The sequence below is a fragment of the Rhinatrema bivittatum genome, chromosome 6 (assembly GCF_901001135.1).
Source record: "Rhinatrema bivittatum chromosome 6, aRhiBiv1.1, whole genome shotgun sequence".
NCBI classification, from domain to species: Eukaryota; Metazoa; Chordata; class Amphibia; order Gymnophiona; family Rhinatrematidae; genus Rhinatrema; species Rhinatrema bivittatum.
In genome coordinates, this window is record NC_042620.1 from 243104657 (window position 1) to 243126567 (window position 21911).

The window sequence follows — 21911 nt, forward strand, 5'->3', positions numbered from 1 at the left end:
CACTCCCCCTTGTCCTCCTCTTCTTAAGAATCCTTGTACCCTTAGAAAGCTAATTTTTCCTCCCCTTTATCTTTCAGATCTCTCCTTTGAAAATCCCATTGACTTTTTTTTCTGCTTAAAGATGTATTGCCCTTACAATGGATCCTTTAAGTTTTGTCCACTGTTATCTAGGAACGTCCACCTTGCAGGTAACCTCCCTATCAGGCCCATTCAATATAAAGTGCAGGGGAGCCGGTGCTCCGTGTTGAGCACCCACTCTCCCGACGCACGCCCAGGCACCTCTCCTAATCTAAATAAATTAGGGCCCGCGCTAATAAGGAGGTGCTAGGGACAATAGCAGCAGGTCCGACAACCGACGCTTAATTTTACAGGTGTTGGTCGTCGAACGCTGACAGCCATGGATTCGGAAAACGGACGCCGGCAAAATTGAGCGTCCATTTTCAAACCCACAGACAGATTTTCTTTTTTTTTTGGGACCTCAGACTTAATATTGCTATGATATTAAGTCGGAGGGTGTACAGAAAAGCAGTTTTTTCTGCTTTTCTATACACTTTTCCGGTGCTGTCTATGATTAATGCCTGCCTCTGGGCAGGCAATTTCTGAGAGTAAAATGTGCATGTGATGAGTGCTATTAGTTTTTGCGAGTTTGGGTAATAGAAGTGCGGCCAAAAGGGTGCTAAACGGGTACTGAATCGGCCTGTTGGTAATGCAAGGCATCCAAATAGCACTTTAAAATACTTTATAACTGTAAGTTCAGTAATGTAAATATATGCAGCTTTCTATGTTCAGTAGCATTTTAGAAGAAGTAAAGGGTGTCATTCTCAAAAAACAATACCTAACAAGTAAGGGTGTACAAAATGGCTTTGTATGTTTTTTTGTTTTTTTTTTTTAAATATAACGAAGGTCTCCTACGTTTTTTGTTTTAATCTTCCACCATCAGAATCCGTTTGATGTGGCTGAAGTTTGTCCTCATCATCTGACTGTGCAGCATCATTACTATAAAAAAAAACAAACAAACAAACCACAAACATCAAGGTTATGATTCTATGTAAAACGCTTTGACAGATTTCAAAAGTGTGTTATGCACATGCATAATTCTATTAAACAAAATTAACTGTCTGCATCACTAGAGGCATCAATAACAACAAAAGCATCTTCAAAGCGTGTGTCAGTCTTTATGAAATCTCAGCAAATGAGGTATTTTGAGCTTCAGTCCTCATAACTGCTGGAATTCCAAATCCGCACTTCTGTTGGATTAGCTGCAGGCTTGGCTATCCTTACCAAAAGGGGTAGACATAGGGGTCAATCCATTTGGCAGGAAGGATTGTAGAAAGGACAGTCATACAACAGAAGATGCTGGTAGGATAAATAGGTGCTCCCGCCCCTCTCAAAAAAAAGAATCTGTAATAGTGACAGACTGTGGCGAGAAAGTTCTGAAAAACTGTCACTCATACTCGTTACATATTTAATAAGAGTAAGAGGGTTTCCAGAATGAATTTCTCCCCTAAAAGGAGAAAAAAAAAAGCCTTGAATATCAATATCATGCTTGTATGGATCAGTTAACAAGAATTAAACAAGGAATGAGATGAATTAATTGAGATTTGAAAAACGCCATAAAAGAAAAGAACTGAACTCTTAAAAGATAAATCAGGGAATAACAGGACCAAAAACAGCAGTGATATAATCACACTGTGCTTCCTAGAAGGCAGGGGGAACCTGCACAAAGCAGCAGGTGCAGCCCTAAAGACAGAGAGGGAGAGTGCATGTCGGGTTCCATGTGGGACTCTGTATGCGCATCTGCCCAAACTGGATCAATTGCTACTGGGTGGAACATTTTGGTTTTTATTTGCTGTCATTTACTATGTTACTAAGAAAGAGAACTGAGAAAGTCATCTAGTCCATATCACTGCTTCTATCCAGGATCTTCTGTAACTGTACCATATCCACTGTATTATCCCAGAAAAACAAACAAGTCTGTTGACCCCAGGGTCCCAGCAGAAACTTCCCACATTTATTTTAAGTAGGAATTAGTAGGAGTAGTCTACTGATGTCAGCAATAGGCTGAGAAGTAGGGAAACTAGGATTCTGTATAAGTCCCTGTCCCAAAGATCTAACAATCTAAGGGGAGTACCTGAGGTACTCCTGGGGGAATTCTGCGCAAAAACAATTTTTAAATTCTGCAAACTTTATATTGGTCAAAATAACACAATTTACATGACAGTAAATTACATTTTAAATTACTACAGAAAAAAGTTATTATTTAGAGATGCAGAATTTTAAATATTTTGAGCAGAATTTCCCTAGAAATTCACTGTAAGAAGGATGTTAAATCGTAGAAAACAATGGCAGTAAGAAGCAGGTTGATAAAATCACTGCATCTCCTATAAAGAGAGGATCAATGGGACATAGGAGTGAAGAAAAGTAAGCATCAAGAAATACTTGAAACCCCCCAGAACGGTGCTCTTGCAATTATAAAGTTATCTTCTGGTTTCCATTTGAGCCTTCTTTTATCTGTAATTGGTCCTTTGAAATTTGTTTTAACTTGAGTGATGTGTTATTTCAGGTAATTGGTTCAACCCCCCAAATTATCCTCTGGAAATTCCCCTTGATGTATCTAATGGAGTATGTATTTCCTTGTGTTTTTACAGTTGCCTCTGTAGCCATGCCATCCTCTCTTTGGTCCTAACAATTGTTCAATTGATTTTGTTTCTGCAGACATTTCTCAAGAATGCAATGCCCGATGCAGCCTTTGTGAAACACGGTCCGTGTTGGGGGACTGACATTTCAATAAAGATTTGGCATTTTGGAATTATTGAACTCTTCCTGTTTAAATATTTTTTTCTGGTTTGTTTTACATGGAACTTTGCAATCGATTTTGCAACACACCTGTTAGATTATGAAACTTTAGATGTAACAATTCTGCATGGAGGTATCTGCAAGGAGTGGCAGTTACTACCCTTAACAGAAGGCATGGGAGTAACATGCGAAGAGTGTCAGCAGCAGTTTGAGCATTTGAATATGAAGATAATTCACTCTTATAAAGCAAGGGAAGGCTATAAAAACATTTCTAAAAATTTCCAGCTAGCAATTTCAATTGTCAGAAACATTGTTAAAAAATGGAAGCTACATGGAACTGTTTAAGTCAAGGGAAGATCTGGAAAACCAGATATTACTGTCCAAAAACTGATCTGAAAAACAGAATGCACAGATCTCTGCAAATGACCTTCTGAAAAGCTTAGCTGACACTGGAGCCATAGGTTTATAGTACAGTGTTGCTTACACAACAATATTTGAGAGAGTTATCAGATAGAAACCTTTTCTACAACCTCATCACAGAAATCACTGTCTTAAGCAGTGTTTCCAACCTATTCATGTCCAAGACACCTACATTAACAAAATTATGTGGCACTCCAACCTCCATGTAGCAGACAATACGGACATGGAGAGGACTCATACAGCCAAAAGAAGAGCTGGGAAAGCACTGAAAACCCCACCAGTCTCTCATACAAATTTTAAAACAAAGGAAGAGATAGGTTCAAGTGTGTCTTCACCCCATCACAATGCATCAGTTCCCTCTATATATGTGCAGGAGAAGAAAGAAGCCGGTGTGGTGTGCACAGATGGCTAAGTTAGTTACCTTTGCTGATTCATATGGCTGCCAGAGCTGCTGTTCCCAATACTCAAAGTGAATCACATGCAGTGCTCAGTGTACACTTTCCCTGTTCATTCAGCCTAGGGATAAGATATAGGCTGAAAGGACTCAAAGACAAGGAAGATGAGGTGGCACTGTGTGCAAAGTGTGCTGCACAAAGCAGGTCCCAGGTATCCATGCCTTGCATGCTCCCCATTAATTACATACTCCAGGTCTCATGCTACAGCTAGAAAGAGGAGGCATGCATGACTTATTAAGCACAGTTGCTTACCTGTAACAGGTGTTCTCCTAGGACTGCAGGATGTTAGTCTTCACTTGTGGGTGACATCAGATGGAGCCCAGCACGGGAAACTGACTGGCAGACTGAGCATGGCCTGCTGCTATCCGTGTGTCCATGCAAGGTCCCCCTTCAGTCTCGCAATATAGCAAAAAATATGAGCAAGAATCGAAGGCGAACCCAACATCGTGGGGAGGCAGGCGGGATTCCTGAGGACTAACATTCCTGCTGTCCTAGGAGAACACCTGTTGCAGGTAAGCAACTGCGCTTTCTCCTAGGACAAGCAGGATGGTAGACCTCATATGTGGGTGATTACAGAGCTCCAGACTGCCCCTTGTGGTCAGAGGGACCCATAGTGGCCGAACAAGGTACCAATGGGCACAACAGAACTGTGGCACTGTGGGACTCAGGGACAGTTTGGCCCCACAGAGAGCACAATGAGAACAGTTGGAATAGATTGTGGAGGACAGATTGGCCAAAAGCGCCGTCCTGGCGACTATCCCTATCAAGACAGTAGTGTGCTGCAAATGTGTAGAGAGAACTCCAGGTTGTTGCTCTGCAGATTTCGGCGACGGGGACCGCACACAGATGGGCCACTGACGTCACCATAGCCCGCACAGAGGGAGCTTTCACCCTGCTTGCTCATAGCAACTGCTAGCCAGTTGGAAACTGTCTGTTTCCCCACTGCTGCTCCCAGCCTGTTGGTGTCAAAAGACACAAAGAGCTGGGTGGACTATCTGTGGCTCGCTGTAAGGTCCAAGTAAAAAGCGAGCGCCCGCTTGCAATCCAGGATGTCAATGGCACGTTCACCCGGGTGGGAATGAGGCCATGAGAAGAATGTGGGAAGGATAATTGACTGGTTGATGTGGAAAGCAGTCACCACCTTCGGCAGAAATTTTGGATGCGTGCGCAGCACCACACGATCATGGAAGACTTTTGTGTAGGGAGCGTATGTAACCAAAGCCTGGATCTCACTGACCCTGCAGGCGGAAGCGATCACCACCAGGAACATAACTTTTCAGGTGAGGAACTTCAGGTCACAGGAATTAGGAGGCTCGAATGGATGCAGCATGAGCCTCGCCAGGACAAAGTTGAGATCCCATGAGGTTGCCGGCAGGCGAAATGGGGGCTTCAGCTGAACCAGGCCCCACATAAAAAGCCTGATCAGTGGCTGGAATGAGATGGGCACACCAGCGACCCCCTGGTGGTAAGCGCCGAGGGCACTGAGGTGTACTTGGACCGAGCTGGTCTGGCGGCCAGATTCGGATAGGTGCCACAGATAATCCAGCAGGCGGGGGAGCAGGCAGGAGAAAGGGTCCATTCCATGGCCCCTGCACCAGGCAGAGAAATGCTTCCACTTTAAGCTGTAAGATTTTGAGTGGAAGGTTTCTGGGATTCAATCAAGACCCTAGAGACCCCGTCCAAGAGCTGCAGGGGCTGGAGGATCATGCGCTCAATATCCACGCCGTGAGGGCCAGGGCCCAGAGGTTCGAGTGGAACAGGGTGCCCTGGTTCTGTGATCGGAGGTCGGGAGCTGTCCCCAGCGGAACCGGTGCGCTCATGGACAGGTCCTGGAGCAGAGGAAACCACAACTGCCTTGGCCAGGAGGGTGCCACAAGATCATTGTCCCCTCATCTTCTCACAGCTTCATCAGAGTCTTTGAGAGAAGCGGAATGGGGGGGGGGGGGGTACGCGTACATGAGACCTTGTCTCCAGTGAAGGGAGAACGTGTCGCAGGCCAGATGGTCCTTCCCCAGAATCAGGGAGCAGAACATGCTCACCTTGTGATTCTGGGGAGAGGCAAACAGGTCCATGTACGGCATTGCCCCAGCGACGGAATAGGCTGGCTGCTACTGCTGGGTTCAGGGACCACTCGTGTGGCTGGAAGGACCGGCTGAAGCAGTCCGCCAATGTGTTTAGGTGGCCTGGCAGGTATGTGGCCTGCAGATACATTTTTCTTGGAGAGTGCCAAATCCCAAACCTGTAACGCCAGCTGGCAGAGGGGGAAGGAACTCGTGCCTCCCTACTTGTTGATGTACATCGCCACCAGGTTGTCTGATCTGATGACGACAACCTTGCAAGACAGCCTGACCTGGAAGGCCCACAGGGAGTACCGGATCGCCCGCAACTCCAGAAAGTTTATCTGGTAACGGGGACTCAGTCACAGTCTAAAGGCCCTCCCCTCCCTGAGGCGATGCGTCGGTGGTGAGGTTCACCTGGGGTGGAGTGGGCTGGAATGGGAGTCCTATTTCCACATTGGACAGGGCTTCCCACCAGGCTAGGGAAAGAGAGAGGGTCTGTGACCATCACTGGCACTTCCAGATCCTGGGATGCCTGCCGCCATTGACACCGCAAGGCCCACTGCAGGCCCCTCATGCAGAGGCGGGCCAAGGGGGGGTCATGTGGACTAAGGCCACCATATGGCCCAGCAGCCTGAGCAGCAGACAGGCTGGTACCATCGCTTTGTTGTGAATGAGAGTAGCCAGCAAAGAGAGAGGGTGACTGCTTGATCCCTGGGCAGAAAAGCTTTCGCTTGTGCCGTATCCAACCTGGCATCGATGAAGTCCAGCCATGGAGACGGGTTGAGATGAGACTTGGGGAAGTTGATAACAAACCCCAGAGTCTGTAAGGTGTTTACTGTCAAGGCTAGAGCTTTCATGGCCCCGGAGTGCGAATTGCTCTGGATTAGCCAATCATCCAGGTATGGAAAGATGTGGACCGAGCGACGCCTGAGGTAGGCAGCCACCACCGGCAAGCATTTCGTGAAGACGCGTGGGGCTGATGCCAGCCCAAAGGGTAGCACTTTGTATTGAAAATGTGCCGACCCCACCAGAAAGTGGAGGTACTTCCTGTATTGGGGACAACTGCAATATGGGTGTAAGCCTCCTTCAAGTGAGGGACCAGAGTCAGTCTCCTCTCCGGAGGAGCGGAATCAGCATGCCCAGAGAGATGATCTTGAATTTTTCTCTTACTAGAAAACGGTTTAACGCTCTGAGGTGGAGAATGGGGCACAAACCGCCATTCCTCTTCTGAATGAGGAAGTACATTGAGAAGAAGCCGTGCCCCCACTGTTCACGGGGAACCAGTTCTATAGTGCATGCCATTAGAAGGACAGAACGTTCCGATTGGAGGATGACTTAATGGGCGGACGAATCCCACAATGGACATGGGGGGAGTTGTCTCTGGGAGCCTGCTGAAGTTCAGGCATTAGCCCTGGCGGATAATGGAGAGGACCCAATGGTCCGAAGTGATCGCTTCCCAACTGTGGGCAAAGCAAAGGAGCCTGCCACCGACTTGGGGAAATCGGCCGCCATGGGAACCGGCGTTTGGCTCGTGCCCCCTAGTCACCAGTCAAAAACCAGCAGATGGGACCTGCTGGGGGGCTGGTTGGGCCCTCTGTACCAGCTATTGCTGGCCGTGGCCTCTGGGACTGGGCCAAGGTGGCTGAGTACGGGCAGCTGGAGGGAGGTATTTCCTTGGTTGGTAGAAGGGCTTGCAAGAGCCCAGCCTGGAAGACTTCCTGGCGATGGAAGGGCCTATCAGATGGGCTGCTGGAGAGTTGCTGAAGAGTATCATGCTGATCTTTCAGTTGCGCCATGACCTCTTTCACCTTGTCCCCACACAGGTTCTCTCCTGTGCAGGGGAGGTCCGCAAGCCTGTCCTGAACCTCCGGTCGGAGATCAGAGGTTCTGAGCCAAGCCAGCCATCTGGCGCCAACGCCCCCGGTGGCTAGGTGGGCTGCGGGTTCAAAGACGTCTTAGGTAGATCTGACTTCCAGCTACCTGCCTCAAGACCCAGCGTGGCAATGGCCATAAGGGACTCCTGCTTTTGCTGGGGAAGGCCCGTCACAAACTCTTGGACCTGCTTCCACAAGTTACGGTCGTATTGTGTCATGTACAGCTGGTAGGCCACAATACGGGCCATCAGCATAGCCCCCTGGAACATCTTTCTCCCAATCCCACTGAGCTCCCTGTGTTCGAACCCCAGAGGCACAGAAGCATGTGTCTAGGAGCTTCTGGGCTTGAGTTCAGACTCCACCACAGTGGACTGGTGGGGTAAGTGCTGCCGTTCAAAGCCCACAGCCTGTTGAACCAGAGAAGTTGCATCAGCTTTCCTGTTCACCAGGGCAACCGATACCGGGTGTTTCCACATGCGGAGGAGGAGCTCCTTAAAGATGTCGTGGACCGGCACTACCACTATCTCTTTTGGGGCAACGATGAACTGGAAGACCTCCAGCATCTTATAACTGGTATCCTTCTCCGACAGAAGGGGATGGCTTTGGCCATGGCCCTTACAAAGCTGGTGAATGACGCCGTTCCTCCAAAGGGGAAGGCTCTGGAAAGGGGGTCGTTGGAGAACTCGGATGATGCGTCCGAGGAGTCATAGGGGCCCTCCTCCTCACTAAAGTCCAGACGCCAAGGGCAGGGACTGAGAGGGGCACCAGGCCTAGGCCCCAAAGGCACGGAAGGCTGCGGGGTCACTGACGGCGTCGATGGGGTATTCCGGTCCCCGTGGCCTCACCCTCCTCCTCGGACCCGGGATCGCTCTTGTGGAGGGCATCAGTGGCCTCTTGGGCATCGTCTGCGTCGGTAGGGCGCCAAGAAGGATGTCCAGACGCTCCAGCAGAGGCGCAAGTATGGAAGGCGGAGGCTTGGGCACTGGTATGGGGGCCGGTGGCGCCAGCAGCTCGATGCTTGAGCACCGCCAATTGCACCCTGCGGTCCAACTCCTCCTGGAAGTCCTGTGTGGTAAGGACTGATGGAGGGGGATGAGGCATCGCCGGCACACCCTCAGAGGAATCATGAGTGGGCACGATACCCAGCACCGGTGCTGGTGGGGAACACCTTGGGCTACCGGGGGCACTGGAGGATGGGGCCTCCATTAGCCGGTGCTGCTTCGATGACGGCTCAGCAGCCGCCGATGTTGCTCTGGAACCGGAATCGTGTCTGGACAGTGACCGCTGTTGATGCTTCTTGGGTTTCTGGCGCTCAGCCCGGTCTTTCCTTGGCACCGAGGACGATGATGATCCCGAGGTTAAGGGGAGAGACCACAGAGGATTGATCTCCCTTCTCCCCGATCCTTAGGGGTACTGGAGAGCGGGACCGGCAGTGGAGGGACGGGGATGGTTCCCTGCGGTACTTCGGCGTGGAGAATACAGACGCCGAAGTGGAGGGTTTTGGAGAACCAAAAAGCTTCTCAATTTGTCCAGGTGAGCACGATGCCCTGTGAGGGTCATTTGACCTGCACAAACACCCTCAGACATCGTGCAAAGCTCCCAGGCAGAGGATACATATCTCATGCGGATCCGTGAGGGACATGGTCTGCGGGTACCATCGAAAACCCGATGACGCAATTGGAAAAAAAAAAAAAGAGGCCAGCACACGGTCGATATCCGATGGGGACCCAGAAGCAGGAGTCAGGAATGACTGCGAGTTGCAAAGGTAAAAGCCAAGGGTACCTACTGAAGGAACCGACCATGAAGGGGGACCCGACCCAGGAAAACCCCCCGAAAATACAGCAAAAAAAACCAACTTGGAGCTCCATAACCACGAGGCTAGTGCACCACGAAAAAGAAGAGACTGAAGGGGGACCTTGCGTGGACGGACAGATAACAGCAGGCTGGGCATGCTCAGTCAGCCAGTCAAAGTTTATAGAAACTTTGACAAACGTTTTCCGTGCCGAGCTCCATCCGATTATGCCACATGTGAGGACTACCATCCTGCTTGCCCTAGGAGAACACATGTTCTCAGAAAAGTATTCCTACAAGTTTAAGAGCCACCAGTGGTGTCTCTTGTTGTTGTGAGTGTTGAAAACAGAGCCCAAGCGTTGGTCTGGATCTGAGCATCAGCCAATGGTGACTTTTCCATGGCACACCTGATCAGGTCCGAGGGCACACTGGTTGGGGAAACACTGGTCTAAACTTGCAAAACAAAACCTTGATAAGCCTGAAACTTTTTGGAACAAAGTGCTCTGGACTGATGAAATGAAAATTGAACTATTTGGCCACAACTATACAAGATACTGTAACTTCTATTTCTTAAATATGTTTTTGATAATTGAAATTACTAGCTGGAAATGTTTTAGACATTTTCTTTTACAGCCTTCTGCTTTGTAAGAGTCAATATGGTATCTTTATTTTCAAATACTCAAACAGCTGCTTAGAGGAGCCCATAGTTGTTGACAGTAGACAGATCAATCAACCTGAAGGTTAGAAGGGTCTAAGTATTTGTTCTACCATGGAATTGTCTTCACCTGACTAACTGAAGGCCTAAATAAGTCAGTCTTTTGGGCCTTAAATTTTTTAAAAAATGAATCAACTGGAAGAGTTTCCAAACTTTTGCACATTCCATATTCACTTTTTCACTATTTTTAACCTGTTAAAATCAGCAAATAGTAATTTAGCATTAAAAATTGCATAAAGATTTCATATTCAGCTTTATACATTAACACATGAAGGTACAAATAAAAGATTCCAATATTAGAATATACATCAACATAAAGGAATCAAGCACTGTAAATATACAATTTAACAATTTAAGTATTTGTTTAATTTAAATTGATGTTCTACAATAAAAAAATGTGTATATTAATTAAAAATTTAAATCTTTATATCTATTTATAGTTGTTGATTCCTTCATGTTGATGTATATTCAGCTTTGTACTATACAGAAGCTGAGTCAGCTACTATTCACTTAGAAATTCATTGAAACACAATTTGACCAGTGGTGCCTAAACATTTGCACACATCTGTAAATTCTATACCACATTTTGAAGCATGCACAAATGAAGGTGTTCTAGCAGGGAGAAATGATCCTACTAATCTGTGTGAAAGATCGCAGACTGTTTGATTTGCGCAGGACCAGTAGACCCTGCAAGATGGTTATAGCAATGCCATGTGGATAAAAGGGAATCAGCAATCTCCCACACAGATTAAACAGGAACATTATCTGGACTGTTACTCTAGCAGCAATGTACACCAACTTTACATTAAAAAATATTAGTATTGTTTGGCAGTGTTTCTGAATTCCTAAAGTGCCTTATTAATTATCATAAAGTCTGCTATGAGTATTTGTATGCTTTAAAAGTTTGTATTTTGTGAAATTTTGAAAATAATCATATCTTGATTCAGACCATAATCTGTATTTTTCCTTTATGTATTTTTTTTTCCACCAAGTTAGGATTAGTTTGAAATATTTTTTGATGACTGTGGTTTGCTGTATTTCATATGGCTCATTGGTTGATGAAGGTAATCTGTTTCTGTTCACATGCCTAGCAATGCTTTTGTATGGCTCTACCCATAAACCATGCCAATTAAGGGGCACAGAAGCATAAATTCATATTACTGGACACAGAACTCATAAGCATCCAGCAGTCTGAAAATTACTTTATGCACTTGAATTGTGAAATTGGTCTTTCAAAATTCACTCAAAATTACTTAGACTATTCACTCAAAAGACTTAGGCATTAAATGTGTCGTATTTGAAAATTTGGTCCTAAATGTCTATTGTAGTTGCAGACCTTTGAGAGGGTGCAATTGTAGCGCTCACCTACACTATACAATAGCTATTAGCCCCTCGTTATCAAGATTACTAAAACAAAATTGCAAAGACAGCACATTTGCTAAACAGTTGGATAGCTAAAAAACATACTGCTTCTTACTTAGTGAACCCCTATTATTATTATAAAATTTAAAAAAATGAAACACTGGTAGATCAGGACAAAAAAACCCCAAAAACATACCACTTGAATATATATTGTAAGAGATAAACATCTGGAACCAAATTCTGGTCATACCTTATATATTCCTTAGTCCTTCTCATAATATGTAAAGTCAGGGGATTAATGCCTGTTGGCAGCTTTTCCTCTGCTAGGCTTAATGGTATTTCTTCACCTGTATCAAGGTTCTTTATCATTACACTTGCTAGAATCTCCTATAGTGAAGTACAACAATATATTGAGAGCTTTGTATTGATAAAGTTTTCAATTAAATGCCTATCACATGACATTTTTACAGATGACAAAAAACGACAAGAGCTTTTGTTTCATATAACCAGATGAGTCAGTCAGTGAACAAATTTGTGATTCACAACATCTCTGCATTATATAAGTTAAATTCACAGCTATATTATTTTCAGAACACTTTGCAAACATTTTAGCATTCCAAAGAAAGAGATCTATCTAGCAGTCAGATTTTTCTATGCTCATCTAGCTCTGATAAATCAATATTTTAGAGACAGACTGGAAAGTCTATGAGCAAACAGAGCATTCAAAGTCAGTCAAGTTCCTCATTCATGGAAGATCCAATTCAAATCCTTTGATAGTTTGGCTACTGTATGTATCATGTCTTTATTAATATATGCTGAAAATAAATTCAGCCAAACACATGCAATAATACAAATTAATAAAAAGAGGTGTAAAGACAAATGTCATGAATCTCACTTTACAATTTGTTATAACAAACATGGCATCAGAGCTAACAAAGTGCTGAACTTTATCTGATGTCTCTTGCCATGCAATGGACTTCAGGCATTTTCAAATAAAGCAATCACTTGCCAGTTCGCTAAAAGGTATTATGCATATATAAACTTCAATGTATCATAAACACTCCACAAGCAATCCCCAGCCAAAACAATCACCATGTGAAGGAGAAATATTACTTAGCTTTTTCATGAATTCACCACCCAACACCAACATTCAAACGAATTTCTAACATGCCCGACATAGGCCTATCTTTCAACAGGAAAGCCTGTCTTCCTTAGGGGGTCACATAATATTTTCATGTAACATAACCAACTCTGACAAGATCTCTCACAAAACGGCCACCACCGTTTTTATCAATGAATTGGTTATGTAAAGTGAGATTTATGACATTTACTTATGTAAGCATTTTATATACCATCATTCCAAAAGAAGATCACAATGATTTGCAAAAGCGACACTGATATTATAGATCACCGTAATATTTAAAACACTTATGTCTCTACACCTCTCTTTTTATTAATTTGGCATGTTTTTACTAGCCAGAACAAAGTCAAAACAGGTTCAATTTGGGTATTCAACATAAAAAAGATCAGCATGTCACAGAATCAATGAAAATGTACATTTGTTAATAAAATTTACAGCTGAGTCCTGTAAGGACAGAATGTATCCCAATGCCAATTCATGTTTCCAAATATTAAATGGGCGGGGGGGCGCGAGGGGACGATTACAGCTTTTTCATTCAAGGCCCAGATAATATGGAGCTATACAAAAGATTTTAATCAGTCCCCTAACAGTTACAACTATACTTTCCTGCACAAAGGATAATATGCAAAAGTTTTGATTCGCATGTAAATGCAACTGTTTTTCTGTCAAATAATAAATTATTATAACTGTCCTTAATTTGCTTGCCACACCATCAAAGACAGTACCATGCTAAAAAGCAGCATTGTAAAAACTGCAATAAAGCACTGTGCTGAAGTAAATAAACGTATGGCATAAATAATCCAACTTTCTCAAATAACTGAACAAATGAATGAACTAATCTAAAAACTGGCCTGTTAGTGCTAGCCAGCAGTTATACAAAGCATGCTGACAGCAAGAGGCAGCACTCAGAGCTGTGCATTCATTAAACAGCTTTTGTCAGCTGGTAACTTTATTGGATGGCATGCAAGATGAGCAAAGTGTTCATGAGCAACAAAAGGTAACATCTTCGCTTCGAAGGCTGGTGACTATGAAATACAAGTCATCCCCACTCTTGACCAAACTATTAGGCGATTGAATTACTACCTCATCTGTCAGCTCTCTTCCAGAATTAGATCGGGGTCTTTGAGGACCAAGAGTTTCAATTGTAACTGTAACTGTCTGTCCATCTGCTGTTTTTCCGTTTTCCTGCAAATGAATTTGGATTACATAAAATTACAATAGTTAAAATTGCTAATTGGCTGTATGAGTGTGTTTGTGTGGTGGAGTGGGGTGATGTGATGTGATGTCTTAGAGAAACACATTTTGCAACAAATTAAGCAGGAAGCATACTAACCTGAGCAGTAACTATTTTATCTCCACTAGTTGCACTAGCTAAGTCCAAAGAATGCTGTGAATCTTTGCTCAAACCCTCTGTGGCAGCATTTGGCGATAAGAGACCACCAGAAGTAAAACTGTCCCTTGTAACTGTAAAAGATTTAATATTAGAAAACCAAGTTGACAGCAAACAAAATATACACACTAGCCTCTTGAGAGATGACAAATGGAGGCTGTACAATCTTAAGCAATGATCAGTGTCAGAAGTAGTGTTTCATCATTTCTCCTACATTCCTGTCAAATTCAAATTCAATTGGTGTTAACCTTATGTTCACAGCTATGCAAATTTTATAATTTTTAAATCATTCTACAGATGTTTGTGTTACATCTCAGTGGATCCTTTAATACACAATAATAAGATATTTCCTCAAGATATATGTCCCAAAGGTAAAGCGTTCCAACTGGGCCCAAACTCTACTCAAAACCTAAAAGTTTATTTATTTATTTATTTAACAGTTTTATATACCGCAGTTCAGGTAACAATGTTACTAATCACTTCGGTTCACATTTCAACAATTACAATGACAATATAACGAATAGATTATAGTGTCTTACATAGAACAGGGGGGATGAACTTGGAGAAAAAACTTGGAGTTTCAGAACTTTCTTGTTGCAAAGGATTCATTTTACTGTTTAAAGGGCGAATTTTAAAAGCCCTAAGCACGGCAAATTCGGGAGAAACGCATGTGACTGGGCCACGTGGATTTTAAGAGGCGTGCGTATCTCCCGGTATGCGGATAAAAAAAAGGTTTGGCGAAAAAAGGGGCAGTGTCTGCATCCATGAAGTCAGTTACACGCAATAGCGCCCGCCGGAATCCCACAACCGCGCAACTTACGCGGTTGTGGGATTCCGGCAGAAGCAAGTAATTAAATAAAAAAAAAAAAAGTATTCAGCAAGGTTTTAGGGGTTGGGGCTAGTAGGGTAAAAGGGAGGCAAATTAGGTAGGGGTTTAGGAAGTCTACTCCTTTACTGGGGTGAACTGGGAAGGAACTGGGAAATAGACCTCTTGTGTCGCCATGTGCGCCTATTAAAATTCACCCCCCCCCGCTTACGTGCTCGAGACAGGATTCGTGTTGACATAAAATTGTGCGCATAGGTAGCCGATTTTATAACACGCGCGTAAGTTATAAAATGGACGTGTCCATGTGTGCAGGCGCGTCAGTTTGAAAGTTACTGCCTTAATCTGTAAAACTGTATACTATATATATATAAAAAAAGTAGATAAATGAAAACCCTCACTGTGAACTTCAAAACATTAGGGAAAAATACAATTTTACACTAAAGTAGCACATTACTAAATGTCACCAGAATTTCCTAGGTATTAACATGCTTCCAGCAACTCAGTCAATAAAAATGAATGGCTTGTATTCTGGCCTTTTACCAAACAAAAAAAAAAAAAAAAAAAAAAGACAACCTCTTTCACTGTTATTTTCTTTTCTTACTATAATCTGAGAAAGTAAGAACCCTCTTACTCAAGATAGCTACAAAAGTATGAATATTCATGAGATTGTTAGTAGACAAAAAAATATAGCATCTCATGAGATTGTTAGTAGACAAAAAAAAAAAAAGTGTGGCATCAAATATGCAAGATGCTATTATTTTACTGCCAATCTCCACATGATGTAGGAAAAGAATAGATTATACATTTTAGAAAGAGAAAAAACAGAACTTTTGAGCACATATCTACACTACCTTAACCTTCCTTCTTGTACCACTTAGATAAAACCACACACTTCAGAATTAAAAAGTCTATACTGACCTTCTAAACATGATTTCTGTCCCTCTAATTCTAGTTCATTCTTCTTTTTCCGTGGTGGTGGGGCAGGCCTGGATGGTGGAGGCGGCCTAGGAGGAGCAGCGCTTACGGGAGGCGGGGGACGGGCTGGGGCGGGTTTCTTAGTGCTAGCAACTATATCTGGCTCCACAGTCATTTGTCTTGCAGGCTTGGCAGGAGGTATTTGCTCTGTACTACATAAATCTTTGGTAGGTGAGGAATCCAAGATCTGCTGCTCTTCCAGGTCTTCTTTCGATTCTGTTTCCCCATTGTTTGTTTGTTTTTCAGAAGTATTAACTGTCTCTACGATGTGAAGCTCTCGAGCTGTACTTATAATGTCTGCTAATTTTGTAATTTTATCTGTTTGGGTCTCTGAAACATCCTCTGGAGAGTAAAGCTGTTTGGGATTGGTCTCAGTTTGCTCATCAGAATTCTTATTTAGAGAGTCTTTGATATCCTCCGAGAGTGCTGTTTCTGTAATTAACAATTCAGGAATATTTCTAAGAAGGTCTGTTTCAGCACACAAAGTATCTGTATCTGAAATATGATCAACGAGTACTTTATCAGTGGGGCTCAAATGCTCATCTTCCACTTCGCTTGACTTCTGGCTTTCTTGTAGAATACGTTCAATAATCTTATTAAAAAAAAAAAAAAAAAAAAAAAAGACACTTTTAGCATTTTTATAAAATTAACAATAAGAATCACCAACCAGTGCATTAACTGCTTGATGTCATTCTTGCCCTACACTGGGCAGGATATCCAAGAAGCAACCAAAGGGGGAAAAAAAAAGGGTAGATAAATATTTTAGGCCTCTTTCCAATATTTTATCACTAGGCTGTGGATTTTCTTTGCAATTAAACCAGAAATAGGCTCAGATAGATCAAAAGAACACATCTATAAAGTACAGAATTGTGGTGCTGAGAGAGGAAAGGAAAGTTTTCCTATATAAGATTTTTTTTCTGTGTTTAATATGTGTATTAATTTTACATATAAATATGCACATACACTTCTAAAATAAAAATAAAGGGTAATGCTGACAGATAAAAGCTTTATGTCAGTTTAACTATTTAAAAAAATACCTGGAAGGAGAGCTGAACCCAAAGCTACTGTAGGCTGTAAACTATAGCAACAACAGAAGCCAAGTGAGAGCTAATAAAAAATTACAGCAGAGTAATGAAGCCGTTCAATAACTAAATATAGTGACTTTACGACAAAGGAAAAAATAAACTGTCAGACTATGCAGGTCAGAAACCTTGAAAGGCAGCTTTCTACCCACAAAGCAGCTACTTGAAAAGCAAAGACACAATAATTAATGGGATACTGGACTTCTGAGAATCTAATTTCTTTCATGTAAAAATCAGCAAGTATCTGAAATAACTTCCATGACTGGTGGGGGGAAGCTGGATAACCCAGGGCTGCGGTCTTTCTCCGAGAGTAAAGATTCATATAACAGCTACAGTAATACTCTACAAACGCAGACTCAGAGACAGGGAAAAGCAGCACATCAGCAGTCTAAAAAATGAAGATACGTTTTCAAAAGGCTGAAGAGGATAAATGGTAAGCGAGGTACAAATAATGGGACGGACTGATAAACCTAAGCAAAAGAATGTGAAGAGCTAGGAGACAAATAACAGTCAAGGAGAAGTGGGTCAGGCAGGCTTACTGAACGCACATTTCATTTCTAGAATTCAACTATCAAGTTTAACAAACCTCTTTGGAGTCATCTTGCTTCTGTTCTATAATCACTGGCTCATGCCCATGCTTTTCTGTGCTGTTGTGGACTTCCTGAAAAAGCATATATGATCAGTAAGACTCTTTCCCTTAAAAAAAAAAAAACACAAACAAAAACTTTGCTTATGACCAAATGTAGATAAAAAAAACAGTTACTGCAGTTGCTAACTATTCAGAACATGTTGTGTTTGGGGTGGGAGTAGGAGTTTAACCACTGTCAGGTGAGAAAAGAAGGTAAACCGCACCTTAGAGATCAGCATCTTATTTAATACAGGTTGGAACTGAAGTTGTTTCTCAGTTTCTTTCTGCAAACCCCAATCTGAAGAAGCACCATGTCTAGGACACTATATTTAGCTTTCTAAGAGAGACAAAAGCATTCACCTCTAACAAAATGTATCTGGAGAGTTCTTTAAAGAAGTATAGGATTTTTGAAAAACGTGTATGCTTAAACTTTATTTTATTGAATTTCAAAACACAGTTTCAGATATGTAATACACAATATAAAATATAAACATACATATTTTTTTTCATTATTTTCCCTCTAAAATCTCATATCCTTCAGAGTACCCACCCCATATAATACCATAACAAACTTTCTTGTGATGAATGGCATATTTTGAAGCACAGGGATGCCATGTATAAAACCAGCTACTGATTAAAGAACAGAAGTTAAACAGTACTCCAATTCATCTAGTCACTTAGTAAAAGCAGACAAAAAAATGCTGAATTGTACATCCCAAATGAATTATTTTATTTTGAAGAGACACAATTTTCCTAGCATAAAACAAATATTTTTAATTTTAAATGCTGATTGTGGGCACACCTCCTATTAGTTTATTAATTTAAATTTAATTTGCACAGTTGGGTTGGTGTCACCATGGGCAATTCTTGCTTCCCGCCAGCACGGGCCTTTGTGGGCTTCTGGGACTATCCCAGTCATTCCTCCCAGCTCACTGGCCCCAGTCTTTCTGCTGGCTGCCACCTTGTTCTCTGTCTGGACACAATTTTCACATTTCCAGAGCTTAGTTCTCATTCTCTAGCACCCTTGGGAGTCCTGCTTCCAAAGTGCATCTCACCAAGTTAACTCTGGAGTATCCCTTGCTTCTTTGGATCTGCTGATTAGTCCTCATCTAGTCTTCCTGTTTCCAGTGTTTGCTTGTGCTTCCAACTGAATTCCTGCTTAGTCCTGGTTCCAGGCCTACCATCTAAGCACTGCTCGCCACCAAAACTCAAAAGTGCTCAACCCAAGGGAAAGGTGGCCATCTTGGGCAGAAAATGGCCTCCCACTGTTCCAGTGCATTGGTCATTCTTGGCCTCAGGGTCACAACTCCAGCTGACTAGTACCCCAACTGTGATGGCATAAAGGATTTTCCAATTTTATATTTATGAAAAAAAAAAACAAAAAACATATTACCTCTGCATTCTATACCAAGTTGTATCTTTCTAATTTGATGTGATTTAATTTCAAAGCATTTGCTGTGGTGTGTGTGTATTAATAGCAGTTCTATGTATTTTTCTGTAATTTGCCTTATACAACTTTGTTGCATTTGGCAGACTAGAAACTTTTTAAATAAATAAAATATTTCTTTATGCACTGCATTTCCTGTATCATTGATCTATGTTCTAATTTGCTCTTTAATAGCTATAAAAACAGCTCTTCTTAAAGTGTCAGTGAAATTATTAAAAACCAGTTTAGTTCATGTCTTAAATTCAGCATGTCAACGAAACTTTTGAGGTATAAACTGAATATCCATTTCTCAAGAAAGAAGATTCTGTTTTAGACTGTAAAGCTACCTCCTGCTTTCCAGAAATACTTTCAGAGTTTAAGTACACTCTCTTTACATCTGTATTGCTGTGAAGCAAGTATGAATAAAGTCTTTTAAGTAATATTATTTTTGTAAGTGGATTGGGTACTGTCCCTTGCTCAGTCTGTTAACTCTGTTCCCATACTTGTCTGAAAGCTCAGTAACTTGTGACAATAGCACACATTAATCCAGGGGTGCACAAATGGGGCGGAGAGGGAGACAATCATTAAACATTAAAAAAAAAAAATAAAATAAAAAGAGAGCTGGGAGACACTTAAGGAGGAACTGCCAGATTGTGAAGGTGCCACTGATCCTAGCAGCTTTCCTTCTGGCTTACTCTTAGAAGGTGGTGGTGGTGTGGGGAGGTGGAAATAATGCTATACTTTGCTTTCACCTGCTTTCCAGCACACTGGGGAAATTCTTGTATCTCGTGAGGTTTTTAGGCAGCTCTGATCCTCCAGACAGTGACATCCTTAAGGAGGAGGACTTAATCTTCACTGTCTACTGACTGACAGTCTCATTCCAGACTTTGTGCTAAAGACAGGCAAAGTACTGTAATGGGAGAAGATCAGTGTGACAGTGGGAAGGGGGGGGCAGAGTCTTTGAGAGGCAGGAGGGAGAGATAGGGGCCAGTCATTTGATTTAATTTATTTTTACTTTTTTGGTTCTCTTGCTGTTTCAAGCAAATTCTCAAAAAAAGAGAATTACGCTGCTGTGATTGTTTCTCCTTGCTCATTCTACCCTGAGGAGAGGAGGGCAGAAGAAAAGTAAGAGCGTGTGAATGCGTGTGCATGTATGTATGCATATATGTGTATGCGGGTGCACACGTTTGTGTGTGCATGGTGAATAATCTGACAGTCATCCATCCCCTGCCTGGCATGTAACTGTGAGGGGCATAAGAACTCAAAAACTAAATATTCTGAATTGCTCCTTTCATCTGTAAAGTAACACCACATATCTTTCAGATTTTTATATCCTGGATGCTTTACCTACAAAATCTCACTCTTTGGTCTTCACTCTAACTCACTGGGGCATTAAATGTCACTCTTAGGAGTAGACCACCCTTGACATCTCTGAACAAACCCTCAGTAACAATAATACAATCTCTGTGTGTGTGTGGAATTTCATTTAGAAGAATCCACACACACACATTGGATTATTAAAAGGTTTGTAATCAGTCAGAACAATTCAGCAATAAGGGATTAAAAACTGCATGGCCCTTATAGTTAAAACTTGTCATGAATAACATTCTAAGTTGAAGAATAATCCAACAGATGATGTCATTTTCTCTAAATGTACCAAAAGTGTATCTACAATTACATTTCCAATGTCACATAATCAGGGCACCTGGCCTCCTGCGACCAAGGCCAGTGCAAGGCTATTAGGCACCCTAAGCGAACCTTCTGCCTTGCGCCCGACACCCCTGGTCACAGTCCCAACGCCTACCTCATTTGCGGCCCGCCGAATCTCTACTCCTCTTTGCCGCGAACGGGATAGGCTCTGCTCGCAGCCCCACATGGCTGCTCTTCAGCGCCCCCCCTAATGGTTGGCACCATAGGAGACCGCCTAATTTGCCTAATAGGACACACCGGCCCTGCCTGCGATGCTGTGTGAAGGTCCACAAAATCTGCCCCTTCCCATGGAAATTGCTGATCCCCACAAAATCACAACATGATACCAGGGATTGGAATGAGTGGAGGAGGCAGGAGCTGTGTAGCTGCACATTTAGCTTAATCCACCTCCCCCCAACACATAGATAGGCTGGTAGAAAGAGAAGGATACAATTGCTGCAGCTTGTCAGGCTACATGCTTTTCTGCTGCCTGGAGTGAGTGAAGTTGAGCTGAAACGTAATTTCTAGTACAAGTACCCATTCCATGGTATGTGTGTGTATGGAGTGATCGGATTCTCCTTCTGTGTACAGTGGTGTGGTGTCTCTCTCTTTGGTCCTGTATGAGTGTGGGATGTCAGTCTCAGTGTTTGGTGTGCTCTGTTTGCCTGTGTCTGAATGTGGTGTGTCTGGTTATAGGATATCTGCATTTCTCCTATTGTGATGTGGTGGGTGTGTCACTCTTTGTTTGGGCATGGGTTTGTGTATCTCTATTTTTTATGTAAGGTCATATATCTATATCTCTGGGTGTGATGTATATATCTTTGGGCTTTTTTGCATGTATCTGGTGTGGTCTGTGTATCTCGGACTGCATCTGTCTCTCAGTCTGACCATGGTGTGGTGTGTGTCTGTGTGGATGGATGTGGCGTATCTGTCTCTCTGTGTGAGTAGGTACTAAGTATCTATCTCTCTACCTCTGGGTGTGCAGTATCTGAGTCTGGGTGTGGGATATATGTGTCTGTTTGTTCGAGTGTGCCTGTGTGGTGTACCAGTGTGATGTGTCTGTGTGGGTCTCCATTTCTCTCTGGTTTCTCTGCCTGTCTGGTTGTGGTGTCTGCCTCTTTGTGTTTTCTCCTTTCACCCACCTGAAGAGAATCAAAACTGGAACTTTGTGCTGGCTGGCAGTGTGATTGCTTGCTTGCTACTTGGCAAAATGTTCAACAGCTGATTGGTTGGCGAGAGACCATGACACCAGGATATCATTTTTGTGCATATACAGGCAGG

At 42.9% G+C, this 21911-nt stretch overlaps 1 protein-coding gene across 1 annotated transcript in view; it reads right to left on the minus strand.

Moving 5' to 3' along the window:
* Nucleotides 1–21911, minus strand: part of WDR44 (WD repeat domain 44) — a 150325-nt gene that overhangs the window by 89446 nt on the left and 38968 nt on the right. The window contains exons 3-8 of the mRNA XM_029606697.1: nucleotides 17474–17548; nucleotides 15749–16397; nucleotides 13948–14078; nucleotides 13698–13799; nucleotides 11724–11860; nucleotides 913–996 (exon numbers count right to left, since the gene is read on the minus strand). Coding sequence (XP_029462557.1) covers nucleotides 913–996; nucleotides 11724–11860; nucleotides 13698–13799; nucleotides 13948–14078; nucleotides 15749–16397; nucleotides 17474–17548 — 1178 coding nt within the window. The remainder of the gene's footprint in view (nucleotides 1–912; nucleotides 997–11723; nucleotides 11861–13697; nucleotides 13800–13947; nucleotides 14079–15748; nucleotides 16398–17473; nucleotides 17549–21911) is intronic.